This window comes from Xiphias gladius, chromosome 15, assembly GCF_016859285.1.
Source record: "Xiphias gladius isolate SHS-SW01 ecotype Sanya breed wild chromosome 15, ASM1685928v1, whole genome shotgun sequence".
NCBI classification, from domain to species: Eukaryota; Metazoa; Chordata; class Actinopteri; order Istiophoriformes; family Xiphiidae; genus Xiphias; species Xiphias gladius.
The window spans coordinates 174,797-192,394 of record NC_053414.1 but is presented as its reverse complement, the minus strand read 5'-3'; the positions used below and the strand labels follow the sequence as shown (position 1 = coordinate 192,394).

General features: G+C 45.5%; 1 protein-coding gene across 4 annotated transcripts; it reads left to right on the top strand.

The window, feature by feature from the left end:
* Window positions 1–1,287: 1,287 nt before the first annotated feature.
* On the top strand, window positions 1,288–17,598 carry LOC120800269 (CYFIP-related Rac1 interactor B-like). 4 transcript variants are annotated; one of them, XM_040146246.1, is made up of 11 exons: window positions 1,289–1,531; window positions 7,232–7,305; window positions 7,924–8,045; window positions 10,056–10,161; window positions 10,986–11,122; window positions 11,229–11,306; window positions 12,496–12,612; window positions 13,923–14,002; window positions 14,111–14,237; window positions 14,687–14,757; window positions 15,017–17,598. In XM_040146246.1, the coding sequence occupies exons 2-11, from the start codon at window positions 7,233–7,235 to the stop codon at window positions 15,084–15,086; spliced, it is 981 nt and encodes a 326-aa protein (XP_040002180.1). In that variant the 5' UTR covers window positions 1,289–1,531; window position 7,232; the 3' UTR covers window positions 15,087–17,598. The 4 variants fall into 4 exon arrangements, with proteins under 4 accessions (XP_040002176.1, XP_040002180.1, XP_040002177.1 ...); XM_040146242.1 differs by lacking the exon at window positions 15,017–17,598 and having other exon boundaries at window positions 1,288–1,531; window positions 14,687–15,009; XM_040146243.1 differs by lacking the exons at window positions 1,289–1,531; window positions 15,017–17,598 and adding an exon at window positions 1,609–1,836 and having other exon boundaries at window positions 14,687–15,009.

The following is a 17,598-nucleotide window of genomic DNA, read 5'->3' as shown; positions in this document are numbered from 1 at the left end:
TTCATGTCATGATGCTAGAGATGCTCACAATGTGAATGGAACTATGGCTTTTTCCTTCTCTTATCTACACTCTGCATCTGTTTTAGTGCTTCCTTTTAATAGCAAACCTTTAAGGCGAGATTATGACATGCTAAGACAAAATGATGACTTTTTAAATCAGGATTATGAGATAGTAAATGAAAAAAAAACAAAAACCCCCAAAACCCCCCGAATAAATATAAAGTATGACTTAGAGTATTAGAGTATAAGATATTAAGTCAAATATGTGACCTTTAAAACCAAGATAAGGAGAAAATAGAAAAGTCAAATTGGTGTCTCTTCAAGTCTGGAATGGAAAAATCATGATTATGAGATATTTAGACAATATTTAGACTCTTTCAAGGCCGACTAACTCAAACCTGGAACATAGTACGTCAGAAATATGAATTATTTATTCATTCCAAATTGTGACTTTTAATTCCAAATTACGAGACGCTCATGGATTAATGAAAGGGCCTACGGGGCACAGGTTGGGGCCAAAGGGGTCAGGGGGGCCCCTGGGCCAGAGCCCCTGTTTGAAGTGTTGACTGTCAACATTTGTTGTAGAAAGGTCAGTCAACCAACCACAAAGAGACAAAAAACAACTACAAAAACACACGGACCAACTACACAGAGATGCTATAAACTACGAAAGGATGCAAAACCTCAAAGAGACACAAAAAAACAAAACTGCAAAGAGACAGCAAACGCCCACAGAGACACAAGACTACAAACAACATGGCTGCTTTCAGTCTGGGGGTCTGGGTCCTGTGTAAGGGGGGCAACGTACCGTTTTAAAGTCAGGATTATGAGGATGATTACTGACTGAAAGTGGAGACTTGTGAACTCCTTTATACTTTTGAAGGTTATTAAACACTGAGGCACATTTGTGATCTTTTTAATCCGGATTACACCGGACTGAATCATATCTTTGACTTGTTGGCTCAGGGGAACCTAAATTCAAAGGATGGCTTTGAACCTGACGTCGTCTGAATGTTAAAGTCAGGACCACGAAACCCCGAGTTTTATCACATATTATCTCCTGCATCATATTTCCAGAGACTCGCACCCATGAGGCGGCAGGTCGAGGTCAGAGACACGGTTTAGGATTATCGTCCTGACAGAGGGCGGTTTAGGTCCCGATTCCGACCCGCTACGCCAACATTTTCTTCTTCTGCGAAGTTCCAGCTTTGACTTCTGCTCCCGGCAGCGACGGCCCCCCCCGGCCCGGCCCGGCCCGGCTCCCGTCCCGCAGGTCGCCTCCGTCGGCCGACCGCGAGGCTGCAGTCGCGGCCGCTGCCTTCACGGCTCATTGATTGGCTCAGTCTTCAGTTCCTCCTGAGGAAATCACTCCTTTTATAGTTAACGGAGCGCCGAGCGGCTGTTTTCCGGGTTCAAACTCACTCAGCATGTAGAGGAGGCGGACCGCCGGGAGACACCTGGACCACCGAGGACGCACCGGAGCCCCGACACACGGTATTGATCCGCAGATATCGATCAGCTACCAGCGAAGGTGAGGAGCGCGGGAGGGGCGGGAGGCAAGGCTGGGGTCGGTGGATCAGTGTGTGTCTGGAGGGGGGGGGGATCGGCTCCCTGGGTGGGTCCTGGTCTTAGATCAGACATGTCAGGTCCTGCAGACGGTTGCTCCTGCACACTCACCAGGAAAAAAACTGCAATCTGACTCCAGGGTCCGAGGTTCAACTGTACGTTTCACTCCGGGATCAGACTGAAGTCCGCTCGGGGGGCGACGGTTTTTTAAGTTCTGGTCTCAGATCCGGACCACTGAAACAGCAGCAACGCCGCGGACGTTTACTGAAGGTATGTGGCGACGCCGACGATACAACGGCACCGAATGCGTTTGTGCCGCACGTAGGGAGTCGGGGTCCGGCTCCGGGGCACTGGCGCTTCAGCTGTCCCCCTTTTCCCAGAACCTCTGTACTAAAACTCTGCAAAAGCTGCAGTGGAGAGTTTTCAGCGGCGACGCGAGAAGCTCGTCAGGTATGAGACCTAGCGGAGGAAGCGCATGGAGCCCGCACACTGTTTAGTAGAGTATCAGAACCACGGGACGATACCGAAACCACCTCATTACAACGAAAGCAGAGGCGAGAAGCACGGACCTAAGATGAAGTGGGACAAGTGAAAGAACCGGTAGCTTCAGAGCAGCGAGGTACGTGGGACGTGTGGCCTTGACGTAGCAGCTCAGCTTGGCTCCTGCACGGTCCGGCCGGACGCTTCGGTCGCTCTCAGGGCTTCACGTCCCGTTTCACCGCGAGACCCGAAGGAATCTGCGAGGGCGAGCGGCCAGAAAACGTCCGGTAGTCCCCCAGAAAAGTGCCCGGGGAGGCCCCGCACTGCGCCGGAGCAACCGCTTCCACCGCAGCTCCAACGCTAAACACTGCTCCCGGTCCCAGGCTCGAAATTCTCTGCTTGGCAAACCTTACTCAAGTCAAAGTACATGTCTGTCGCTTCACTAAAGCAAAAGAACTCGTCCTGCTAAAGTGACTCGACCTTAGGGCTTCAAGTCTTACACCTGGAGCCAGTTGTCACTGACACGTTAACAGGTGAGCTGCCTTTTAGTGTTTTAGCTCCGCTCCTGTCTGAACTGTTTCATAAACTGTCAGGCAGTTTGGTTGGTAACAACACACCACGTCTTAGTAACTGCTCACATTCAGTCTGTAAAGTCTAAATGTGCAAAGAAACTAGTAGCAACCTCCCAACATCTGCCTCCGACATGTGGCGGAGCAGAGGAGACTGGAAATACTGAACCAGTGAACCAGTACCTCCAGTCTGTGCTCGCTAAGGCCTCCACCACTGGACCCTGCAAAGCCCGAAGACGTGTACAGCGTGTTTCCAGCTGACGGGCGGATAACTGACCGGATGCTGGAATGAAGAAGATACATACATACATACATATATATATAGCGCGATGTCGTCCTGTGACAGAATAATCTCAGCTCGAGGCCCACCGGTTGTCTTTCCTGGAGCCCTCGGCCGTATCTCACGGTCTCCGTAAGTCCACAGACCCGGTCCAGGTGTCGCCATCTGAGCAACATGGCGGAAAATGTCTCAAGTCAAGTATCTGAAGCTCCAAACTGTCCCTAAAGTAACAAAATACGTCATGAGGTTTTGTATTTCTGCCTTTTGCGTGTGCTTCATCACAAGTCCCTTAAAATGAGCTCTTCTCGTCCATGTGGGTAAAGAGCTGCGATGACTAGTCGATTAAACATGTTAGTAAAACGATAATTTCACCGTCGCGAGTTGTTGCCGTTGCTCAGTAAAGACGTCACTGGCTGGTTGTTCGATAATCAAAACGACCCAGTTGCTTATTGGTGTCATGCCACTGGGTCGACTTTTCCCGGCTGAGGCTCCTGCATCCTTATGGACAACCCCCACAATAGTGACAGGAAATGTAGCTACGAAACCAAAACTAGAGCTCCGACAATCAGTCGATTAATTGGTCGGAAGAAAATGAATCCGCCATGATTTTGACAAGCGACTCATTGTTTCGGTCGTGGTTTGTAGCAAACAAATGCCAAACTTCTCCAACGTTTGTCACATATGAGAGCAAATCCAGTGTTTCTGAGTTTTGAGCCGACGCGCAGAAAACAAAACAAGCCACTCACAATTTCACTGCTCTCCGACATTTCACAGGCTGAATGAAATAATCTGCAGATTTTAATCAGCAATGAAAATATCCCTGGTTGCAGCTTTACTTTGAGCTGTCTGAATGGAGCGGTTCGCCATAGAGACGCCGTCTCGGAGCTTCGCTTTCCAAACCAGGTGTTCCTGAAAACAGCACCCCGGCCCTTTAAAGTGAGCCAGCTATTAATGGAGGAGGAGGACACGTGTTTTTAGACTTTCTTAAAGAGTCTTTGAAACTTTTGACCTGCTCTCATGAATGAAGGAAAACCCGAGTGAGACTTTTTCTCAGTCCCAGATTTGTTTTCAAGAAAGTAACGGAGCGTCTTTAGTCGACGGCGAAACCCTCTCGGGCCCGTCGGTTCGATGAATGGATAGATCACCAGGAAATGTGAACCTGAATGGACCTGGACTCAACCTGTAGACCTGCACACAGACCACATCAACACTGAGCAGACTGCTCGAGGCTGTGCATTGTCCCGCGGCGGTCGTCGCTGAGAAACGAAAGACGTTCAGGGGATGAAATCATGCGTCCTGGTTAACAGCGTTTTGCCGTGTTGTTGGATTGTGGTGTTTTACTTGAGTCTGAGCGTTTCCTCCTTCCGACACTGAAACACTGAGTGGAAATGCTTTTCTGTAGCTCTTGGATGGAACTCGGGCTGTCGAGTCGTGTTCTCTTGTCAGAGGGGTTTTTTTTTCACGAGTCTGTGTCAACGAGGAGACAGACACCTTTCTGTTGGGCGTCGCGTTGTTATTCTCGGAGTGCGAGGGCCGTACCTGACTTCAGCTCTGTTTGCTTTACTTCCTCTGTTTTAAATTTAGCCCGAACTTTCAGAGACTTCATCACTTCCTCTTTTCACTGCGCTTAACAAGAAGACGCTGCTGCCGGTTCAGTTTGCAGCTCACAAACTCAACAGAGCTGTGCCAGTCTGTAGAGCGACACACTTTCATCCGTGTGTTATTTCATTTCAATTGCAGGCAGAGGTGAATCTCCCCGAGTGTAACTTCAGTACGATGAGTGCTGGGTGTGTACGAAAGCACAGGAGCCTGAAAATGTGAATTTCTGAAATAGTTTTGTTTTTTTTGGGAGCTCCACTTCAGTCAGTCCTCTGAAGTGCTTGTCTCTCCATTGTTGTTTTTCTTCTCTTATCCTAACCTCGCATCCATTTGCAACTCTCTTCTTGACAGTTTTTGTCAAACTGCAAAAAATCTCAAGTTTCATCATCAACAGAAGGTGTCAGTTTCATGTTGACGCACGCTGCCTTGAAAGTTGTGCAGTTGCATTTTTAGCCAGAGCTCACGCTGCTGTTGGTGGTTAAAGTGTATTAGGTAATAACATCGGCACATTGGAGGTGAGAGCCGCTGCTTTTCGGACCTGAATTATCTCCATTTGACATGAGGCAGGATTAAAACTGTTAAAGCCACGAGTCCTTAAACTCCAACCTGCGAAAGCGCGGCTTCTTCGCGGTTAACTGCACCGTTGTTAAGGGTGAACCCACGTCTACGAACTTCAACTGGAAATGACTCCAATGTCATGAAAAATCTCACTATAAATACAGAATTTGGATAAGAACATGAAAGTTTTTGAGAAGCAATACGATGTGTTGATGTCACAATTCCATTTTCAAAGTAATGAGTCGTGCATAAAGACTTTAAGACCTTTGGACTACTGAAAGACAGATGGAGCCAGAAAACACTGCATTTAACTGTGTTTTATGAAATGTATGAAATGTGGCACCACAGGCACGGACCTTCCTATAAATGGACTGAAGCAATAAACTAACTCAGAAAGCTACAAAATGTAATTCCCACTGATTAGTGTACACGTTTGCTAATGAGTAATTCGTGGTATCAAATCTGCTTAATTGTGCACACGACGTCACTCGCAGTCTAAAACCAATTGTACGACAATGGACGTGTGGCAACAGCGGGAACACGGCGGGGTGCACTATGAAACACACCGGCAGCACCGGTGACGCCAGTAGCCGCACCGAAACACAGCCTCCTACCTTCCGCACTGATCGTCAGTGAGACAAATGGTGTTTCAATATATCTGGAACGCATCTATCAGAGTGAACCTCGAGCGTCACACCTTTAACCGTCGGGTTAAAAGTGAAAAGTGTGAGCCACGCCTGCACATCTGGAGGCGTCCATATTAAAACACAGACATTAAAACGGAATATCGTGATGTTAATCACAAAATTCAACTCTCCTCATTCAAAGCTTTCATTTTAAAAACAAAAAAACGATTTTGTCAATTACATAGACACACTGAGCACTTTAGTAGGAACACTGTACTCATGATGGGCAGTCCCTCCCTTTGGTCTCGAAACAGCCTCAGGTCTTTGTGGCCTGGAGTCCACCAGATGTTTGCACCTTCCATCTGAGATTCAGGTCCATGTTGACATGGTTGCATCACATCATTTCTGCTGATTTGTCAGCTGCACATTCAAGCTGCCGGTCTCCTGTTGTACCACATCCCAGAGGTGCTCTACTGGATCCAGGTCTGGTGACTGGGGGGCCACCTAAGTCCACTGAGATCACTGTCATGTTAATGGAACCAGTTTGAGACGACTTTGGCTTTGTGACCTGGAGCATTATCCTGCTGGAAGTAGCCGTTAGAAGATGGTGAACTGTGGCCATAGAGGGAATCACACGGTCAGCAACGTTCCTCAGACGGGCTGAGGTATTCAGACCATGATTGGTTGGCGTTAAGGAGCCAAAGTGAGTCAAGAAAACATTCCCCACAACATTACACCACCACCATCAGCCTGGACTGTTTACTCGAGGCAGGTTCTGACCCCACCATCTGCTGCCTCAGCAGGAATCCAGATTCATCAGACCAGGCCACGTATTTCCAGTCTACAACTGTCCAGTTTTGGTGAGACTGTGTCCACTGCAGGCTCAGGTTTCTGTTCTTGGCTGACAGGACTGGAACCTGACGTGGTCTTCTGCTGTTGTAGCCCATCCGCCTCCAGGTTGTTACCGTAGCTTCTGTCATCTCCAACCAGTCTGGCCAGTCTCCTCTGACCTCTCCCATCCACAAGGTGTTTCCGTCTGCCTTCTGTGTTTTCCCGCTGCTCACTGGGTGTTTGTTGTTTCTGGCGCCATCCTGATTAAAAACTCTAGAGACTGCTGTGTGTGTGAAAATCCCAGGAGATCAGCAGGTTCACAGATACTCAAACCGGCCCGTCTGGCACTTATAGTCCCGCCACGGTCAAAGTCACTGAGATCCCTGAATCCCTGAATCCCTGAGACCTGTATCTGCACGATTTCATGCATCGTACTGCTGGTCTCCTGTCCCGTCGGCACCGGAACCTTTTATCTCCTAGATTTTTCTGCAGAAACAGTCACTAAACCATAGTTACCCTGCATCCTTCAGTGGTGGACAGCCTTGTGAGGTTTCTGACCTCAGCTTCAGACGTCAGTCTACAGCATGAATACGCATGGGTTCATTGTTCCCGTGTGGCTTTTAATCAGGTCAATAATCGCGGTTGTTGAAAAAGCTCGTTTTTCTAAAAGGTCCTCGATTCCGCTGTCTGAAACTAAAACTGTTCAAACTGTGTGTTGACAGCATGGGGAACCTGATCAAAGTGTTAACCAGAGACATCGACAACAATGGTGGAAACTTCTTCCTGGACTTTGAGAGTAAGACACACACACACACACAGACACACACACCGACACAATCTGCAAGATGTTAATTTAAGACTGATGTGAATCTTTGTCAAATCACTCCTTTCTCTCAATAGTCCTTTGCTTCGCAGTGTCTCTCCATAAATTCACACCCGCAGCGGTAGAGGACATGTCACATGCTAAGTATAGGTAAATAAACAGGTAAGTTGTGGGACGCCACTGTCCTCAATGAGCAGCCGTAGATACTGATAGACGTCTTGGCTATTCACTGTTGAGTTCCCGTAGAGTCCCAGAATAATCAGCATGTGCTGCCAAAGAGATGGAATGTACTTGTTTACCCGACTGATGAGTCAAATCAAACATATTTAGCGTCCATCTAAAAGGAAGTGAGAGTTCCTTTTCTTCTTGCACATTCGGGGATTTTAAAACCACCATCGACAGGCAGCGTGGCCGCATTTCTCCCTGCGCAACCAGAATATGGCAAAATATGGTTCTGGAAGTGACGAGACAGAGCTCGAGCTCAATCACCCTCCAGCATCCGGCCACCGGGATCTGGGGCAGTGTTTAACAGAGCTGGAGTCAAGAGAAGGCCGCTGCGTTTGACCTCTGTCCCCGTGTGTCTCCCCTCAGACGCCCAGCCCTCACAGTCGGAGACGGCGGTGTGGGAGAGGGTGAACCAGGTGCTGACGGAGGCCCGGGTCATCCTGGACGACCTGCAGGCGTACAGGGGAGCAGGAGAGGAGATACGACAGGTAACGCAGAGCGGACCGACCGCCGCCGTATTCTGCACTGACACGTTTTTGAGGTACCTCAATGTGTTTCTCTACAAAGCTGTTGAAAACACAATTTGAAATCATAATCCTGCCTGATCAAAGAATAATAGAACATTTGTATCGATTCAACGGGAAAGAACAGAGAGTTAACCTGCAAGCACTTTGATGAACAGTTGAAATCATTTCTCAAGCAAAAACGCCCAAGTTTTGATGGATCAAGCGTCTCTAACGTAACCATCTGCAGCTTCTCCCACATCACAGTAAACAGAGTACTTTTACTGCACTTAAGTACAACTTTGAAGTACTTTTACTTTACTTAAGCGTTTGAATTTTTCGCTCCTCTAGACTTCTACCTCTCTACATTCCAGAGACAAATATTGTACTTTTTATTATGAGGTAAGCTACAGCGCAGCTCCTGCAGAAGTTGAAAGGTGGAGCTCCAACATTAGGGATGCTCGCACATTAAAGCATCAATAATCATAATCCAATATTATACTATAGATTATCCTGATGGGCCATTTTGCATTATGAGCACTTTTACTTTTGATGCTTTAACTGTATTTTGACCCTGATACTTTTGTACTTTCATTGAAGTGAAATGTTGAAGGCAGGACTTTTACTGTAACAGAGTGTTTCTACTCTGGGGCATTTCACTGGTATTTATTACAGTAAAATATCGGAGTACTTCTTCCACCGCTGCCATCTGACCATCGGTCATACAAACAAAGGAGTGTGAAGACGTCGCTTTGCGTTCTGGGTAATTAAAATGTTCCTCTTTCACTCTTTTCTGATCAACTAATCGATCGATCGAGAAAGATAACTGGCAGAGTAATCGGAAGTGAAAATAATGATAAAGTCGCAGCCTAGGTCATTTTTGAGTACTGGACAGTTTTGGTCGGAACCAAAACTTTACTGAGGCTCAATATTCAGCCCTAGAGACACATTAAAGCCGTAGAAATTTCAGGGAACGAATGAGCTAATTCTCATTTACTCGAGGGCGAAAAATGAATAAATTAAATTTATGCAGTCATTTTGAGAGAATGATTTATCTGAAAGAAAGAAAGATTCAGATGTTCTGGAGGCCGTCACGGTTCCCAGCCTGACGACGACGGCAGCCGGTCCAGTTCAGCTCCACTGGTATCCAGTCAATATTGTAATTCCAGCATCGGAGAATGAGCTACAAGGAAAGAGGAGAACCAGACTTCCGGTGTGAAGGTAATGCAGCTGTGGCGCCAGGGCTGTCGGGGAGGAGCACCGAAACTGTCCACAAGAGGGCGACCACAGCCAGGCCGCTTGTGGTTGTCACGGTAACAGCATCTGAGTTTTATGTGTGTGCACAAACCAGTGTCAAACAGAGCGGATAAAAATAAGAAGTGATGTGCCCCCAAAAGGGCCCAAAGGGTATTCATAAGGAAACTGATATCTAAAGGTCATTCGTTGGAAAAAAAGAGTTTAGGTTGGAGGTGGAACATTAAAGTGTCAGGACTCTGAGGAAGACGTAAATTTAACTAAGACCTCCAAAGGTTAGGAGCGCCGGATCTCACTGAAAGCGGACCTCCGCCGGTGACATGTCTGGGAGGATGAAGAGGAAGTCGTCCGGTTGAGTGGGAACGAATCTGCGAATTTGTTGGAAAAAATGACCTGGAGGGTTTCCCCCTCCATCCTCTCCCCATCTTATCTTGTTGAAAAGAAAAGAAAAGGCATGTTTTTAGCCGTATAAAGGTTTAAACCAATCATCTTTGTCTTTTTTTGATGTGATTTTAATAAGAAGAGCTTTTGATAATATCAATTATTCAGAATGATATTCTCCTACCATTTAGTTTGAAGTTATTTCAGCTGGATTCTATTCCGGCTTTTATTTGTGAAAAGACCGGAGTCTGGACTTTGCGTATTTTCTGATCAAATGATGAGCCACAGCGTTTCTTCTTTGAGAAGGTGACGGCAGAACAGCTAACACCTCTCTGCCCTGTTTTACGTGTGTGTGTCCAGGCCATCCAGAGTCCCGGCGTGGAGGGCGTTCAGGAGAAGGCCTGGTCAGCTGTGGTTCCCCTGGTGGCTAAACTCAAAACCTTCTACGAGTTCTCCCAGAAGCTCGGTAGGAACCTGAACACGACGTGTCGGAGTGTCGCTGCTGATATTAGTCTCCCCGGCCTGACGGTGGACTAGTTTAATGTTCTGGTCCAAAGCGAGATATCCCAACAGCTACTGGATATACATGGTCCCCAGATAGTACATTTAAATTATTTTGCTCTAGTGCTACCACCGGGACAAATTTCCCACTAGTACTCAAAAGAAACGACGTCCCGGTCTCCTCCTGCCTTTTTAGCCTCTATCTGTTTCCATTCAGTCCAACTGTCCCGTTAAGAGCTGCTGAACCGGCTGTGATCAGCCCCTGTTCTCAGCGTAGCCGTGGACGTACAGACAGCGAAGGAAACTTAGAAACCTGAAGTTTCCCAGGCAGGTGCCTCTTTTTCCTCTGATGTCTGCGGGGATTTCGGGACATTTATCCCCAGTGGACATCAGGGCTGATGACCCCCTCTGGGGGTGTACGTCAGTCTGAATCTAAACGTTAATGTATGGTGTGTGTGTGAGTCACGGCCAGATCAGCAGTCGAACTACAGTAGCTAACTTCCTGCATGCACCTCACGCTGTATCTGAAAAGCTCTGCTCTAGCGCCACCCTCAGGACAATTCTTATATTCTAGCTCCGCTACAGGTAAGAGTTTAAGAATAGGTAGGTCCTTGACACGGGGACACTAGCAGGTTTTTATTACAGACCTGATGAAGCAGTGGATTCGTTAAAGTTTTTCCTCTATGCAGCCAAATCAAAGAAACTGGGGACAAAAAAAGCTGCGAGTAGACGTTGGATTATTCGTTGAGAAAAACCCTACAGTACCTGCCTCTCTTGTCCCCCCGTCAGAGTCCAGTCTGCAGTGTCTCCTGGACGTCCTCACCAGCTCTGGTTCGACTCCCACTCAGCATCTGGAGCAGAAACAGGCTCTGGCTCGTCAGTTCGCCCACATCCTGCACTTCACGCTGCGTTTCGACGAGCTCAAGGTCGGCGCCCGTACCTCCTCCTCCTGCTCCTCCTCCTCCTCCACTCGCCCCCTTCTGAACCTCCTCCTCCTCATGTTGTCCCTCTGTCCTGTTGTCTCCGTTCCAGATGACCAACCCCGCCATCCAGAACGACTTCAGCTACTACCGCCGAACAATCAGCCGCATGCGAATCAACAACCTGTCTGTAAGACGCACACAGAGAACAGCAAATAAAATCTCAAGGTTCAAGGTTCATTGTCATCATACGATACGGGGCCGGAGATCAGGTGCATTTGTACCGCTCCCCATGTACCACATGCAGAAAATGTAGAGACAGGTCAAAAATAATAAGTAAGGATAAAAACTCAAATAGAAGAAGAAGAGAGAGGCCGACGGTCGTGCCAATGGAGTGGTCAACAGGCAGCGTGCGAACTTCGCAGATGTAGCGCAGCGTCTAGAACCCGAGTAGCGGGTAGAGCTGAGGCAGGTATGTGTGGCGGTGTGAGGTGGAGGAGGTGGAGCCGAGGAGCCTCACAGCCTGAGAAAAGACGTTTGGGAGTTTTCTTTTACGGCTGCAGTCATTCCCATGTCCCCAACGTTATTGAAATACAGCTTTATTTTAACTTTGATAAAATAAAACTTTATTTTAACTTTAATAAAATAAAACTTTATTTTAACTTTATTAAAATAAAACTTTATTTTAACTTTAATAAAATAAAACTTTATTTTAACTTTAATAAAATAAAACTTTATTTTAACTTTAATAAAATAAAACTTTATTTTAACTTTAATAAAGTAAAACTTTATTTTAACTTTAATAAAATAAAACTTTATTTTAACTTTAATAAAATAAAACTTTATTTTAACTTTATTAAAATAAAACTTTATTTTAACTTTAATAAAATAAAACTTTATTTTAACTTTAATAAAATAAAACTTTATTTTAACTTTAATAAAATAAAACTTTATTTTAACTTTAATAAAATAAAACTTTATTTTAGTTAAAACTTTATTTTAACTTTATTAAAATAAACTTTATTTTAACTTTAATAAAGTAAAACTTTATTTTAACTTTATTAAAATGCAACTTTATTTTAACTTTATTAAAATGCAACTTTATTTCAACTTTATTAAAATACAACTTTATATTAACTTTATTAAAATGAACTTCTGTGCATTTGAACAAAACCTGGACAAACACTATGAGTTTCTAAAGGTGGAACCGCCAGAGAGTCCCGCGGGGTCAAAGGTTAAATCCAGTCAAAGTTGAGTGAACGTTGAGTCCTATCCTGAAAGAGAGGATGAAAAATAGCCACGTTTATTTTTGTCACATGTTCAGTATTTAAATCCTTAACTCCCGATTGGGTTTCCATGGAAACTTGTTACTATTTCAGGCCGACGCAGGGAATGAGGTCAACAACGAGCTGGCCAATCGGATGTCTCTGTTCTACGCCAGCGCCACGCCGATGCTGAAGACGTTAAGTGACGCCACGTCGAAGTTCGTCTCAGATGTGAGTCGGTCCATAGATTCATAGATTCATCTTCTTGATTGATTAATTGAACAGCTGACTCAGTCCTTCATTCCTCCTTTTATTTTGTAAATAATGCTGCGATTGAACTTTGAATTTACCGAAAAGCTTTTGGTTTGTTGGTTGCTGAAAAAAACTGCAAGAAACAAAGAAGAGGAGACACAAAACGGAAAAACACAAATTGTGAACTGTTCGGGATCAGTTGGTTCATAGTTGATATTCATTTAGGGGGAAGAAAAAGAAGAATATTCATATTGTAGGTGCAAGGAACATTTCGGCCTGTAGGAGTCACTAGCAGGACCCTGGACTGTTCAGACTGGTTTAGTGTTTTTCCATAAACCAGCGGCAGAGGTCGCAACGGAGCCTCACGGTCCCAGCGGCATCTTTTCCTCGCCGCAGCTCTGCAGCCGCCACTTTTGTGACAACACATCGATACGTTTCGCCTAAATGTTACTGACGTGAAACTAGAGTCAGGAGACTCAAGTATCCTCTAGATGATTCACAAACCAAATCCCTGAGACTAGAAAGAACCAGCAAAGTTGACACGGGAAGTATTGGAAGTATATAGTCAGAACTGCCATTAATGGGATTCAGTTTTATATTCTTTATTATTATTATTTTCTCTTTCATTAGGACATTTCTCTTTATATCTCTGTCGCTATAGTCGAGTTATATTTGCATTTTTTTCCTATTCAAATTCTCCCATTTTTATTTTCTTATATGCATTTCTTTACCGTATAAAGTAAAAAGTTTGCATGTTATGCCACTTGATACTTCTGCTCGACCACATCTTCGAAGGAAGGATTGGGGTTTATCTCCACTGCCACTTTATCTGACGGCCTTAGTGGCCGGTTTCGTTGATCAGTATATGAGAAGAAAGAACCCCACGATGCTGCGTCGCAGATTAAACTGCCCGGTGTTATATAGAGTAGATAGAATCAGCTTCTCCTCCAGCAGCATTCACATGCGACTCAGACATTAATAATAATGAAATAATAAGATATATGATAAACCAACGTTACCTCCTGACACTCGTTAAAAGTCTCTGACTCAGTAATGAAATATGTTGTGAGTTACATGAATATCTTTTTGCGTAGTGAGTACTTTCACTTTGGATACTTTTAGCTGATACATTTAGCTGAAAATACTCTGGTACTTTTTTTACTTTGAATCCAGGACTTTAGTATTTTTACCAGACAGAAAATTGTACATCACGTGACCTGTGCTGTGCCAAGTGTTTCCTCGATGGGGTGTTCGATTGAAACTTTATTGTCCCGCTGTTGTTTGTGCAGAATCAGGACGTCCCGATCGAAAACACGACAGACTGCCTGAGTACGATGGCCAGCGTGTGTAAAGTGATGCTGGAAACACCGTGAGTCCTGACGCGTTCTTGAACGCATCTCCATCCCCATCACAGCCAGTCTGGGTCCAGCATCAGCCCACACCCTGACTGTGTGTGCGTGTGTGTGTGTGTGTGCAGGGAGTATCGCAGTCGCTTCACCAGTGACGAGACGGTGTTGTTCTGCCTCCGCGTGATGGTGGGCGTCATCATCCTGTACGACCACGTTCACCCGGCCGGAGCCTTCGTTAAGACCTCCAATATAGACGTGTGTTGACGAGACACATTCACACACACACACACACACACACCCGACACGCACCGCACGCTCTACTCTGACCGGCTGCTTCCTCTGCGAACGCACAGTTTTCCGCCTTAGCTAGAACAGTTTCGGTCATTTCACACGACGAAAGTCTGCAATCTGTAATCTTTCCCCACACTTCAGCTTCGACCGCTGCTCATTTGGCCTTGAACACTGAATGTCATACGACACAGGGCTCTAGGTTTTAAAGCGGCTCGCAGAGGGAAACTGTCACAAGTTACTTCTATATAATTATCATCATCTTCGTAGGAGAAGCTTGGGCACGGCTGAACTATTTCTGCCTCAGTTCTAGTTACGTCGTATCTTAAACGTAGGGAACCCCAAAGCCCAGATTCTGGCTGTTGGTCCCACAGAGGTAATGGGACTGCTCTGTCGTGTTTTTTGGTCCTTTTCAGATGAAGGGCTGCATCAGAGTGCTGAAGGAGCAGCCGCCCAGCAGCGTGGAGGGATTACTCAACGCTCTCAGGTCTGTGAACCTCCTCTCACTCCACAAACACGTCACAGACGCTAATGAAGAGATGCGAATAAATCTGCCAGCGGAATAACAACTATTTATTTCTGTGGTTCATTGATTGAGACCAGACACACAGAGTCTGAGGGGAGAGTGGCTAAATAAGGGTTGCTTTTGGCGCGCTCCTTCTTTTGACGAGACTCCATCGCTAACCTCATTCTTTTCTGACCTGATATTATAATTATCATTAAACCGCCGCCTCCCCCTCCTGCAGGTATACGACCAAACATCTGAACGATGAGACTACCTCCAAGCAAATCAAAAACATGTTGCAGCCAAACTAACTCGACGCTGGTTTTGTAGTGTTGTGGTCCAAATTTCAAAAGAACTACTGAACAAACCTTTAGCTAATATTTCTTTTGTTTACCTTCAGTGGCTGTTTTTTTTTTTAACTCTCATGTGAAAAAAACAAAAACCCTGTTTTTATTGTTGTAAAAAAGAAAAAAAAGGAGAAAAAAAAAGGGAAAAAGAGAGAATTCTTTAGCTGGTTGATCCAAGAATAGATGGTGCAACAATCAGCTGCTGTCCTCGAGCTGCATCACATCACATCAGACGTACAACTACTACCATCTGTTCCATGGGAAACAATGTCCATCACCACCAGTAATAGAGCTGACTTTTGCTTTGTTGTCCCCGGTTTCTTTTGCTCGCCGTTACAAATTTCCAGAATGTGTCACATACAGAAAACAGCACGGTGAATTGACTCCAATCGGTGGTTCAGCTTTAGCCGTTCATCAAGCCCCCAAGCCCAGTGTGGTTCCGGACCGCTGAACCTCGGCCCGTAGCTGCCGTTTTTTCAGTGATTCATGTAGGGTTTCGTGGTCGGGATCCCCGACGGCTGTTCCCGGCACTTGGAGAAACAGTCGGTCAACCGATCAAAGCCTCGTAGGTGGATTTCGGAAGGAGGACGTCACGTGCCAGAGCAAGAAAAATAGCTACGTCCATGAAAAATAAGAGCAGGGACAGAAGCGGCGTAGACAGACGCACTGGCGGTAGGGTATCCCTGGACAAACATGCGGGGCCAAGGGAACAGGAGGGCAGCATCGCCATCCTCGGCTTCTGCTGCTACTGCGTCAAACTGAGCATCGCGGACAACTGCAGCTGGGTCTGCTTGATTTGAAAGAACCTCTTAAGAGGAGCGGTTCTTTTGTCAGCTCCTCTGTACCTCTGACGTGACGTGAATGCAGCTTTAGTAGTGTTCAAGCAGCACAGACCTGTTAGATGCCGTTTGGTGGAGTGTGTTGTTTGCTTGACGGCCTGACAGATCATCACTCCAGCCCCTTTTCCACCACAAGAACCTTTTTCAAGAACCCAAGAACTTTTCCAGGAAACTTGTTCTGATTTAATTCCTTGGCTGCAGTTCCTACCTCAGAAAAAGTCTCTGTGGCCGAGGTACTTTTCAGTTGACTGTGAACTGATGGAGCAGCGTTTTACAGGCCTGAACATCACTCTTTGATCAAACACAAGCTCAGCAGGATTCTTAAAGGAAAACAGCAGTTTATTACGACTTGGGTTTTATTTTTCCTCCTCTAGTCATCGATTTCTGTCGGTGACGGACCATTTTACCCACCAAAGGAACTGCTGAGGTCATGAAATGCGGACCCATCATTAAGAATAGATCCAACAGGGCAATGGAGGTTTGTTTCCAAACTGTCTGATGGCTCGTGCCGGAATTACAAAAAAATAAAAAAATAAAAATACAACAAAAACCCAAGCTCTAATACACAATAGTTTTTCCGAATCCTAAATGTCACTTTGTAATTTGGCCTGCAGAACAGCAGTAGGAAAGCAAATGTACTCAGACCTTTTGCAGTTGTCAAATGTTGTAAATCCTGAACTCTGCAGCCGTCCACGTAATAAGCTGGAGTTTTGCTTCTGTAAAGACCAGTGGATGACAAAAGTAGTCGGGGTAACCGGACGTAGGCGCGGCGAGCGCACATCAAACAAGCTGAGCGATCAAACTTTCAAAAAATGTAAATGTTCTACAAAGGTGTGCCTCCAGCCCTGCAGCCTGCGGAAACATTGTTTTAGCCTTTATAGATGAGCCGGTGGTTCAACTGAGAGAAATTAGAGACTTTTTGAATGTGTGACATTTTTTTTAATTTTATTTCTTTTTTAATTTCATGCTTTGGCTGTATGTCTTCCTGGATCTTAGAGCATCATGTGACCTGCAGTTCATACAGTGCTCACTTCTCAAAAATCACTCGCAGCCTAAAGCGGTTCCTGGGTGTTTGATTGTAGTTTCTTCGGTTTCTGGATTCTTTGGTGGAAAAGGGTCAAAGTGCTCAGTAGACAGTTTGTTTAAATTAAAAACAGCTCGTTCAGAAGATTAGCCGTAGTTGTCACTAACATCCGGTAAAACTTTGCCTTGACCGTAAATTCAAACAAGGACATTTCAGATTGCATCTTCATTTCATGATTTTTTTTTTTTGAAAGCACTTGAGTTTCCACAGCCGAAAAGTTTACTGAAGGTCGGATATCCGGCAAAAAACTGGTGGTATGATCTGAAACATGGCCAGCGGGAAAGGTAAATATCTAAAAACAGTGATAGCACTGTAATAAAATGGCTGATGAGAACCGTGGGGAATTAGCTAATAGAAGGAGAACCACTGCGACGAGGAAGATGCGGTACTGAAACGAGGGAAACCTCAGACTGATGTGGACTTGATGTCTGGACTGATGTGATCAGTGGGACTGTTGACTGGAAACTTTTACAAACTTTTTATTTTGCCTTGTATGTTAACGCTGCAGTGCCAGGGATTGCATGGCATTAATTGTTCTTAATTGATAAATGTG

What these genes read in the sequence shown, in the direction of transcription:
- LOC120800269 (XM_040146242.1), top strand. Translation starts at nt 7,233, where the DNA reads ATGGGGAACCTGATCAAAGTGTTAACCAGAGACATCGACAACAATGGT. An exon ending in CTTCTTCCTGGACTTTGAGA is followed by an intron (nt 7,306 to 7,923) that starts GTAAGACACACA and finishes GTCTCCCCTCAG; the next exon opens with ACGCCCAGCCCTCACAGTCG. An exon ending in TGCGAATCAACAACCTGTCT is followed by an intron (nt 11,307 to 12,495) that starts GTAAGACGCACA and finishes TTACTATTTCAG; the next exon opens with GCCGACGCAGGGAATGAGGT.